The following is a 12,031-nucleotide window of genomic DNA, read 5'->3' as shown; positions in this document are numbered from 1 at the left end:
GACGCTGGAAGGCAGCGTAGCATCCTGAACTTGTCTGGACAGGGCCCAGGCAGGGGAAAGGCCATCAGTCAGGGGGCCCCTCATCTCCTTACCTTTGGCAGACTCCTTAAGTAAGCAGGTGCAGCGCCGCACCAGGAGAGAAAACATGGCCAGGCCCAGCGCTGCCGCTTGCTCCTGGATCACAGAGCGACACTCCTCCGAGAAGCAGTCTGAGGAGAGGCAAATGACACTCCATCAGTGCCCTGGGGGCCAAGGGCTACTCTTCCCTACCTCACTAGGTGCACATACTCGGTCAGGTCACTCGGCTCCCTTTCCTCATCTGAGACTGGGGCCAGCAATATTTCCTCCCTCAAAGGATAGCTATAAGGCTAAATAAAATCATGAAGCACTTACCGCGATGGCTGGTGTATGGGTAAGCGCTTGATAACCTTATTATAGGGACCCCCTGTGCAAATTCTGCATCACTTCCCCAAGACCAGGGGCCCCAGGGTGGACAGTCCGAGCCAGAGCTGCAGGTCACTGTACTTAGTAGCCTACTAATAATGTGAAGCTATAGTAACAAGAAGTCATATTTAATTAACTCAGTCTCTCTAATGTATAGATAGCAGGAGTACAAACATCAATTAAGAGAGGAAAAATACGAATTTAAATTACCTTCTTGAATCACCAACTTTGGCTCCATCCGTACCTCCTGTTAATCCTCCACTTACAAATAACCTATTTTCACTGAATGAGCTCATTTTACATAGGAAAATGGGCATATAATAAGCACTCAGCCAGAAGTACTTTCTTTTTTCTTTCACAAATTCTTTCCCCTAGGGCTAAAAAATAAATCTGGCTCCCAATACCAGCACCTTCTGCCCCTCACTTTCTCAGCCTGGTTAACTTCCTTCTAGCTGCAGGTCTCAGTGAAAGGAGCCACCTTCATGGTGGCTAGAGCCATTCTTTGGCAGAGGCGACAGACACACTCTCAAACCGTTGTCTGTACCTCCTGCTTGTCAGTGGACTGCCCTGATAGCCACTTCACCCAGACCTGAAAGGAATCGGAGACAAACAGAAGGCAAAAGTCCAACCTGCAGCCTCAGAGGAAGAGACACCGAATACACGCACGAGATGAAATCGGGCGCCCGGTCACTTGCTCTGGCAGCAACTAATCTGTTAATTCCCTCTGTAATACATGAGAACTCTCTGAATCTCCAAGTGTTAAAAGGATAATTAGCCACATGTTTGATCTCTGTGCCTGCCTGCATTTTAACCTCAGTAGCCAGAGGAAAGCCCTCTTGACTTTCTCCTCATTGACACTAGTCTTGTCAATGGGGCCTAATTGAAGTCTTTACTCCAGGAGATGCTACACAACCACAGTTATTCCAAAACCGCCCTAGCCACAGGAGCAAACATGATTGGAGTATACAAAGCCAGCCCCAAACCACTTTAGAGAACCCTGGGAGTGAGAAGGAACAGGCTGCTGCTCAGAAGATCCCAACATATGAATAGCATCAGTGTAGCAAAGTATTCATCTATTGTGGCTTTCCTGCCATCCCTCCAGATGCCCACTGGTCCCAAATGTCACCCTCTAACTTTCCAACCCAACTGCGGCAGGCAGTAAGGAAGTGGTAAGAGTCCACGCGATTAGAATAGGTCACCACTCTGATTCTTCTTCTGGTAAGACCCCAAACCTCTGCTAGAGAGACCAAGATGCAAGCATCCAACAACCAAGGGGAGAGAGTGTAGAAATCAGGGAAGGGGAAGATGTGCAAGCCATCCTAAAAAAACCTTGCCAACTTCTCCCCTCCACCCCTAACCAGGGGCAGCAGCACTGTCTGTACGGCCCCAGCTGAGCCTAAGCGCTTGCCAGGCACTGCCAGCAGCCTGCCTCTAATTAGCAATGAGGCCGGCCCAGACTGGGGCAGTAAGTACAGAACAGAGGAAGCTAGAACAGGAGAAGGGGAGGCCACATCTTGGTAGCTGACATTAGTGTCCCCTTATCAACTGGGCATCTTAGGCAGAAGTTACCTGCACACAGAAGGTCCTTAAAAGGCATGAAAGGGGGTGTCTTAGCTCAAAGAGACTGGCATTTTGAGAAGCCCAAGACTACAATAAGATACTCTCATTAGCCCGGATAAGGTTAAGATGGGCAAAGGGAGATTACTTTCACCAAGCCCATTCCTATTTTTATGACAAATGGCAATCTCAGGCTAGGCTATTTCTCGAGCAAAAGTTTGGACTAGGGCTCAAAGGGGGAGAACAAACTGCTTAAAAACAATGACATTTGTGGCCTCTGGGGAGTCCAGGTTGGCTCCCTTTTTAAGCCTCCTGCAATAAGGTCTGGGGACCATGCAGGGTAGCAACAACAGGAGCGTCTTTGCTGTGAGTGCAGAAGGGCTCAACTACCTCTCAGAGCAGCAGCTGAAAAGGCAGCTCCATGAATGCTCTGTTCTTAACCATGGTTATGGCACCTTAAGCCTTTACCTCTTCCCGCCTCTCCATAAAGGGCCTGTCAGTACTTCCTGCAGTGGTCTGGGAGTTACAAACCAGGAAGCTGTTCTGCTCTGATCAGGCAGGTGTTGATATCACAGCTCTATGGGGGTCAGAATGCCTAGGTCTCAGTCAGTCTTCTGGCCACGTCACAGAGAGCACTTTTTGGAAGGCCTGTCCTCCTCCACGGCTCCATGGTACCACAAGCACACACTGAGCATCTATGGTGAGCTTTACCCTGTGCTGTGTATTGTGGAGAACACAGCCACAAATAAAACACAGTCCCTGCAACCTTAGGATCTTTCAGTTGGGTGGGGAAAAAAATTGCTATTTACCTAAGTAACCATGGCAATGCAGACCCAGTGCCTCCAGTGAGAAATACATTGAGTGTTATGGCATCTTCGGAGATACTCTTTGCTTTACTTAGGCTTTTGCAGGCTAGAAGCCCTAAGATGCCACTCCTTGAGAAGTACTGATTCTCATACAACTGAGTAGGGAAAACAGCAGCCAGATTCCCAGAGCCCACCAATCTGGGGCTAGAGCTAGGGAACTGGCCCGAGGCTTGACAGATACCCACACATATCCCCAGAGTTGGGCTGGGCCAGACCGACAAATGATGTGGGGTGGGGAAGGAAAGAGCATTGTTTGCCTTGGTATTTGCCTGGGTTCCTCTGGCTCGGTGTCAGGTAGCAGGAGGCTGACATGAGCTGAGGAACTCATTAACACTGTGAAACAGCCTTTCCCCTTCTTTCCAAAAGCAGGCTTGCTCAAGGGTTTAGGGGGATGGTTTTGGCTACGCGCAAGTCAGACAGAAATGTTTCTTACCAAGAAAGTCACCTGAGGTCTGAACTTGATTCTGCCCCTTCTTCCCACATGCTCTTGGACGGGCAGGTGACCACAGCTCCCACTATTCCTGTGCCCAAATACCTGCTCAGGCAGAAACAGTCTTCTCACTCCTGTGTAACAGGGAGACTTTCTCATTTTTCTCAGAACATATTCATGGAAAACATAAACCAACTGTCGTCAAAGTTGTATGAAATCAGGAAATGGAGCGGCCGGGAGAAGGCTGCCATGTGGCCGGATGTTATGTATTTCTAATTAGTGCTATACATCTTTCAACAGCAAGTGTCCTTCTGCTGGGAAACACAACACACTGCCCTTGTTATTGTAACTGTCAGAGAAGTGCTTAAACAGATAATCTCCAGGAAAAGTGATAAACACGTCCCCTCTCCCACCAGTGTGTGCGCGACGGTGCTGCCAAAGCAAAGCTGTGCTTGACGGCTCCAGGATGGCAAAGCATCCTCCTGCAGGAAATGGGAATGAGGCAGGAGGAGGGGGAGAGGGGAGGGGAGTGGGGGAGAGGCAGGCCCACCTGCCGGGACCCTCTACGCCCAGCCAAGGGACAGTGGTTCAGAACCATCACTTCTGATCAACTCCTAGGTCAGGGAGAGATCTGGAGGAAACTAGTACCGGGAGGGATGAGGTTTGGCTGGTCACAGAAAAATCCGGCAGCACTGAGACAAGCAGAGTTTCCCTGATGCGCACAGCCAGCTTCCTGGCAAGACGATGAGAAGAGCGCTGACGGGGAGGCACAGGACGGATGACACAGAGCTCTGGTACCCTGAGAGCAACGGACGGATTCAGCAGGCACTGGGGTCCACTAGCCGTTTAGGGAGGGAGAACCAACTATTTGCTAGGCTGCTTCACTAATAGCTGGAGAAAAATGCAGGCAAGACCACTTATTCACGGACTCGCTCCCCACCGGCTCCTCCCAAAGACAGGAAATGAATGGTCAGTCACCTCCAAACTAACACCACCTGGAGGCGATTTGCTGGCTCTTATCTTTCAGACATAAGGCTGCTTTTCTCATGAGTCAGTCACCAGTCAGACACAGGGCTGGCACAGTTCCTGAGCAGCCCACCAAAACCTCCTAGTGTACAGGAAGTGGGCAGTGAGAGCATCTTGCGACTGCTGCTGTTTGGGCTACAGAGTTCCCTGTGGCAGTTGCTGACGGGGGGGGGGGGGTTGGAGGGGTGTGTGTGGAAGAGGCAGCCATTGTAGAGAAACCAGATAAAATCTCAGAGCAAAAGCAGAGATGTCCATGCCATCAGGGTATCACTTCATTCCCTGAGAAATAAAATGAATGAATCAGAAAAGTCAGGCACTAATACACCCAAGCAAATTATTCAAGCATAATGGCAGAACAGTTAGGCTGACTGAAGGCCGGTCATGAATGACATATCCCCAAACAGGGTAGAGCTGCGAAAAGACAGAGGAACGTGGAAGCCAGTGTTTCCTCCCCAAGAGCCCCTCCTGTCATGCCCACTACTCTTTTTGGATTTTCTAGGATTGTAAAACTTCTTTTAGTGGGTACTTATGAGGGCAAAGGAAATCCAAACCTCTTAACAAAGTGACCTCTCCCACTGGTTCCAAAGTTATTTATTCATCCCAGCGGTGGAAGATACAAAGGAAAATAGGATCCATCCGTAAGAAGATGATAATCTAACGAGGAAGACAGGAAGAATACACAGACCCAAATAACTATAATTCAAGGAAGATGGAAGTAAGATGCTTTCTTTGACCAGAGGGAGAGAAAATCACTTCCAGCTAGAATATATCAGAAAAGGTTTCATGGAAGAGAGCACTTCTGAGCAAGGCTGCAAAAAATGAACAAAGATGGAATTGGGGGATGAAGGAGAGATGGGAGTGTTGCGAAGGAGGCGTGCAGATAGGGGCACATCAGGCAGACTCCCACAAGGCAAGCAAAGCAATGCACTAGGGGGCCACACTTTGTGACAGGGACCACAAAGCAGAGGGTCTGAGATGCCACAGCAAGGAACACAGACCTGATTTGGCAGGCAGTGAGAAGAGCTCAAGGTTTCTTTCATTCTTTTTAATTTTTTTAACGTTTATTTATTATTAAGGGACAGAGAGACACAGAGTGTGAGCATGGGAGGGGCAGAGAGAGAGAGACACACAGAATCTGAAGCAGGCTCCAGGCTCTGAGCTGTCAGCACAGAGCCCGACGCAGGACTCGAACTCACAAACTGAGAGATCATGACCTGAGCCGAAGTCGGTCGCTTAACCAACTGAGCCACCCAGGCACCCCTAGCACTCGCTCATGGTTTCTGAATGAAGCACGGGTGAGTGTTTCATGAAGGATAATCTAGTTAAAACATTTAGGACAGATTCGGGTAGCTGGAAAAATAGAACAGGAAGGGAGACTGGCTGGGAAGCCAACAGAGCATGAACTTGTTTGAACTGAGAGAAATTCTATGTAGTGCACTACGTAAACTTTTTAATGCCAAGTAAACGTAACATCTTTCTTATAGGAGCTAGAAGAGGGAATGGACAGGAGTGCACGGATATGAGGAATGCTGCAGAAAGAAAATCAAAAGAAGGTGGAGATGATGTGTGGGAGGGAAGGGATTCACTGAACAGGCCAAGGACTCTCTCTCACTAATAATCTCGGCAGATTCCAGAGGATCCTGGGGCCTCAAAAAGAGTAACACCTACCAAAGGAGACCCAGGAAAGGGGCAGCAGTTCGGGATTGCAGAACACCTGGAGGGACTGAGGTCTGCATCAAGGAGTCCCCAAGCTCCTGCCCACTTGGCTCTCAGCCAGTTCTGTCTTTCCAGAACAAAGACACTTCAGGGGGTCAGAAATACTTGAGGAAGACCTTGCAAAAGGAGGCCTGGGAAGTCTGAACTGGCTCTCCCTGTGGAAGCCATTAGATATTCAGCACTTCATTTGTTTCCAATTCTTGTATGAGTGCAGCTCCAGGCTGTGGGGTGAGAGGCTCCTCTCTGACGTAATCAGGAAGCAGCTGCAAAATTAAGGAATCCCTCATGACATCATAAAAAGGGTCGATGGTTTACTGGGGAAAGTATAAAAATTAATTACATATTCCCACATGAATCCCTTCCCCTAAATCTGTACACACCCCCTCCCACCCCCACACTCTCTCATCAACAACATCCCAAAGCTACCTCACTGAACAGGGTACAAAAGAGCAAACAAAACCCAGGAAGACAAAGTTTTCTGATGCACCCACTGTCTGCCCCATACATTTTGAACTCACAAGTGATACCCTGTCCTGGAATTTTTATACACACAGCATGCTTCCTCAACAAAATTATAAGCCCCTTGAGGACAAGAGCTATGTCAAGACTTCACATCCTTGAAAATTAGCACCATGAAGGGTTTAAGACTGTTCACAACAGTAGGTACACTTTGCCTCTCATTTGTGAATCCTAACCATAAACTACATGATTCCACTGTAGCCTGAACAAAGTTATATTGAGACCGGTGCGCGCGCGCGCGCGCACACACACACACACACACACACACACACACACACACAATCTCAAAGCTTTACAAAAGATTTGCACAGGAGGTATTATTTTCCCTCTGACAATTGAAGAAACAGAGTCAGAGAAGTTAAATGACTTGCCCAAAGTCACAAAAAGCCAGTAGTGTCAGAAGTGGGACTTAAATTGGAGTCTGTCTGCTTTTGTACTCACACTGTTTCCATACCTGGTTTTCACAATGCCTGTGATTCAAGCTACGAGTTTCAACTCTTCCTCTCCCCTTTCTATGAATATGAAAACCTCAGAGTACTCCGTAAGTTCTGCACAAAAAGCTCTGAGATAACAACTATGTGGAATAAAATAAAATACACTATCTCACTTATAATAACACCAGAGGACACAAAATACTTAAATATAAAATATTAGATATTTTAAATATTAAATTTAACAAAATATATACAGGATCTCTTTTGCTGAAAATTACAAAAAAAATGAAAGAATCACAGAAGATCTAAATAACTGGAGAGATTTACCACGTTCATAAATTGGAAGACTCAACATTGCAGAGATGTCAAATCTCCCCACACAGATCTACAGATTTAATGCAACTACAATCAAAATCTCAGCAAAGTTTTGGGGCGCCTGGGTGGCTCAGTCAGTTAAGCGTCCAACTTCAGCTCAGGTCACGATCTCGTGGTCCGTGAGTTTGAGCCCCGCGTCGGGCTCTGGGCTGATGGCTCAGAGCTTGGAGCCTGCTTCCGATTCTGTGTCTCCCTCTCTCTCTGCCCCTCCTCCACTCATGCTCTGTCTCTCTATGTCTCAAAAATTAATAAAAACGTTAAAAAAAATTTAAAAAAAATCTCAGCAAAGTTTCTTATAGACAAAGACAACCTTATTCTAAAATTTATATGGAAAAGCAAAGGACTTAGGACAGCTAAAGAACAAAATGGGAGGAATCATCTTGCCAATGTAAAGTCAAAGAAGGTTAGCCTTTGCAACAAATGGCGCTAGACCAATTAGACATCCACAGGCCCAAAACTGAACCCTGACCTAAGTCCCACACCTAATACAAAAAAATAACTGAAAATGGATCAAAGACTTAGACTTAAACATAAGACCATAAAACTTGTAGAAAAAATTGAAGAAAATCTTCAGGACCTAGGACTAAGTGAAGAATTCTTGGACCTAATGCCAAAAGCACAATCTATAAAAAGAAAATTGATATACTGAACCTCATAAAAATTAAACACTTTTGTTCTGCAAAAAAACTGTAAGAGGATGAAAAGGCTGGTTACAGACTGAGAAAATATATTTGCAAACTATGTATCATACAAAGGGCTGGTATCTAGATTATATAAAGAACTCTCAAAACTCAACAGTAAGAAAACAAACAATCTAATTAGAAAATGGACAAAACACATGAGCAGACATTTCACCAAAAAAGGGGATACAGATGAAATATAAGCACATGAAAAGATATTCAATATCATTAGCCATTAGGAAAATGAAACATAAAACTACAATGAGACATCACTAAACATCGATCAGAATGGCTAAAATAAAAAAATAGTAACAACACCAAAAAGCTGGTGAGGATGTGGAGGAATTGGGATCACACATTCCTAGCTGACTGGAATGTAAAAATGGTACAGCCATTCTGGAAAATAGTTTGGCAGTTTCTTCTGAAACTAAAAATGTACTTATGATATGATCCAGCAATTATCTTGGGCATTTATCACAGAGAAATGAAAACTTATGTTTGCACAAAAATCTGTACACAAATGTCCAGAGCAGCTTTATTCATAACAGCCTAAATCTGGAAACAGCCCAAATGTCCTTCAATGGATGAACAGTTAAACAGGCTGTGGAACATCCATAGCACAGAATACTACTCAGCCATAAAAAGAAAAGTGATGCACACAATAACTTAGACCATCAGGGAATTATGTGGAGTGAAAAAAGCCAATTTCAAAAGGTTACATACGGTATGATCCTATTTATAGAATATTCTTGGAATAATGTAATTATAGAGATGGGAAAACAGGGGTTAAAATCTGGGGATGGAAGGGGACAGAAGTGTTTCTAAAGAAGTAGCCTGAGGGAGCTCTGCAGTGATGGAACAGTTCTGCGCCTTGATTGTATAGCAGGTACATGAAGCTACTTGTATGATAAAATTGCACAGAACTATACATACACACAATCACAAATGTATAGCTGGTGAATGTGTAATTGTATAAATGTAGAACTGGTGAAATCTGAGTCTGTGGATTGTACCAATGTCAATTTCATGGCATTAACATTGCACTACAGTTCTACAAGATGCTAACATTAGGGAAGGAGGGATGAAGGGTGCACAGGACCTCTCTGCACATTTTTTTTTTTTTTACAATTTCCTGTAAGTCTATACTTATTTCAAACTATGCACTGTAAAACAAGTAAACAAAACCCCAAGATCTAACCTAGGATTCCAGAAACATTTCTCTTTTACAGAGAACATGGCTGCTTAGCCATTTTGGGGACATTTTCCCAAATAGCTGATTACTCTGTGCAGATGCTGCAGTCCCTCGTTCTCATCTTGTGCTGCCTGGCCTGAGCTACTGGAGGCTACTGTGGCTTCTTATCTGGACGGAGCAAGAAATTGCCAGGGGCAACCAAAAAGAAAATAAGAAAAAAGAAGGGAAAGTTCACTGAAGACAGAACTTCTGTCTAAGGAATAAGGAGTAAAGCAAGAGAACTTCATTTTCAAGGCTATGACTCATCGGATCAGTAAAATCCTTGTCAAGCAGCACAAAGTGAAGGTGATGAGAAAGCGAAGAAAGATGACAAGAAGAACAAATTGCAGAAGCTAAATGAGCTGTTTAAACATGTTCTTGCTGCTCAAAAAATAAGGAAAGGTATAAATCTCAATCAGTGGTATGTGCAATCTTCAAAGAAGGACAGTAGGAGGGAAAAGTTACTTAAAACGTGTTGCTTGGCACTGTTTTCTTCATAAATGAAGCTGCTTGTGCATTTTCAGTGTGCAATGCTCTGGACCATCAAACAGACGGAAGTTTACTTTTAATTGGCAGTTATCAGCTTCAATACCATGATAAACTGTCTTTGTGAATCAATCTGTAGACCAAACCTTAAAAAAAAACTTCATCAAAACACACACACACTTGTCTTCAAAAGACAAAAATGAAGACAGAAGCCACAGACAGAATTTTCTCACTGGGAGAAAATATTTGCAAAACACATACCTGACAAAAGGACTCATATCTAGAAAATATAAAGGACTCTTTCAACTTAATAGTAAACAAAAAAAAAAAAAGAACAAAGATCTATGGATGGCAAATAAGTGCATGCTCAACATCTTCTTATGATAAAATGCTCAAAGTTATTATCTTTATGGAAATCAAAACCACAAATACTCTATACCCACCAGGATACTGCAACAAAAAGAAAATAAACAAGTGTTGGTGAGGCCATGGAGAAACTGGAACTCTCATGCACTGCTTTGGGAATATAAAATGATTATAACCGCTTTGGCAAACAGCTGGGGAGTTTCTTAAAAAGTTAAAACAGGGGCGTCTGGGGGCACCCTGGCTCAGTTGGTTAAATCTCTGACTTCAGCTCAGGTCATGATCTCATAGTCTGTGGGTCAGAGCCCTGCGTTGGGCTCTGTGCTGACAGCTCATAGCCTGGAGCCTGCTTTGGAATCTGTCTTCCTCTCTCACTGCCCACCCCACCCCTTGCACTCTGTCTCTCAAAAATAAACGAACATTAAAAAAAAAAAAAAATTTTAGGGCCGCCTGGGTGGCTCAGTTGGTTAGGCGACCGACTTCGGCTCAGGTCATGATCTCACAGTTCGTGAGTTCGAGTCCCACGTGGGGCTCTGTGCTGATGGCCCAGAACCTGGAGCCTACTTCAGATTCTGTGTCTCCCCTCTCTCTATCCCTCCCCTGCTCATGCTCTGTGTCTCTCTGTCTCTCAATAATAAATAAATGTTAAAAAAAATTAAAAAAAATTTTTTTAAACAGGGGCGCCTGGATGGCTTAGTTGGTTAAGCGTCCAACTCTTGATTTTCGCTCAGGTTATGATCTCGTAGTCCACAGTGGAGCCTGCTTGGGATTCTCTCTCTCAACTTCTCTCTTTCTTTCACTCTCAAAAAAAAAAAGCATTTTTAAAGGTTTCGTACTCATGTACAAAATGACCTAGCTATACCACTCCTAGGAATTTATTTAAGGTAATGAAAGCATATGTCCACACAAAGATTTACACTTGAATGTCCACAGCAGTTTTATTCACAACAGCTAAAAACTGGAAAAAACAAACTGTGGTATATCCATACAATGGGAGACTACTAGCAACAAAAAGGAACAAACTACTGAATCGTTCAGCAACATGGATAAATGTCAAAATGATCAATGTGGAGTAAAAAAAAGACAAGCCAAAAGACAGAGAGACAGAGAAAGAGAAAATACTGTCAAATTCTAGAAAATGCAAACTAATCTACAGTGACAGAAAGCAGATCAGTGGTTGCCTGGGGACTGGGAGGAAAGGTTAGAGAAGAATGGATTAGAAAAGGGGCACAAGGAAACTTCCGTGAGTGAAGGATATGTTCCCCATCTTGATTATGGTGATGGTTTCACAAATGCATACATATGTCAAAATCCATCAAATTGTACACTCTACTATATGTATAGTCTAAAATACATCAATTGGGTCTCAATAAAACTGTTAAAAAGACTTTTTTTAAAAAACAGGGGAATCACATTAAAAGGCCATTAGTCTGACTCATCATTTTAAGACTAGGAATTCATAACTTAGAGGCTGATTTGATAAAGCTGGACATCTACTGAGTGCCTAATACATAATTTGACGCTCAGAAAAACCTTGCAAACTAGCACCAATATTCACAGATTACAGACAAGGAAACTAAGCCTCAGAGAGGATAAGTTAATTTTCTTCATCAAGGTCAAACAGCTGGTAAATGGCTGAGAAGCGAGTTCAGATCTTTGATCTGGATGATTCCAAAGCTCTTTATGCCATTACAATACAACTGCTACCTTCTGAAGGTGAGAAAATGATCTCCAGAAGTGCTGGGCCTTCTCCAGAAGACAGCTTGGCTTATCCTCCTCCTTTATATGGAGCTCTAGGGCCAGGAAATGTCCTGGGGGCTCTATCAAAACATCTTGGCAAGACAGACAGCAAACCATTTCTACTCTCTACAAGGAAAAATGAAAACAACTCCTAAATGAGTGCT

The 12,031-nt window shown here is 44.2% G+C and overlaps 1 protein-coding gene across 10 annotated transcripts in view; it reads right to left on the bottom strand.

Moving 5' to 3' along the window:
• The window catches only part of SMG6 (SMG6 nonsense mediated mRNA decay factor), a 227,439-nt gene that overhangs the window by 124,980 nt on the left and 90,428 nt on the right, over window positions 1–12,031 (bottom strand). For 9 of the 10 annotated variants that reach the window (XM_042914577.1, XM_042914578.1, XM_042914580.1 and 6 more), the window contains one exon: window positions 93–209. In XM_042914577.1, coding sequence (XP_042770511.1) covers window positions 93–209 — 117 coding nt within the window. Of the gene's footprint in view, window positions 1–92; window positions 210–3,300; window positions 3,782–12,031 lie in introns of those variants that run through there. The other variant, XM_042914581.1, reaches the window with a different exon arrangement.

This window comes from Panthera leo, chromosome E1, assembly GCF_018350215.1.
Source record: "Panthera leo isolate Ple1 chromosome E1, P.leo_Ple1_pat1.1, whole genome shotgun sequence".
In the NCBI taxonomy this organism is placed as follows: Eukaryota; Metazoa; Chordata; class Mammalia; order Carnivora; family Felidae; genus Panthera; species Panthera leo.
Note: the sequence above shows the minus strand (reverse complement) of the source record. Positions and strands in the feature narration are given on the sequence as shown.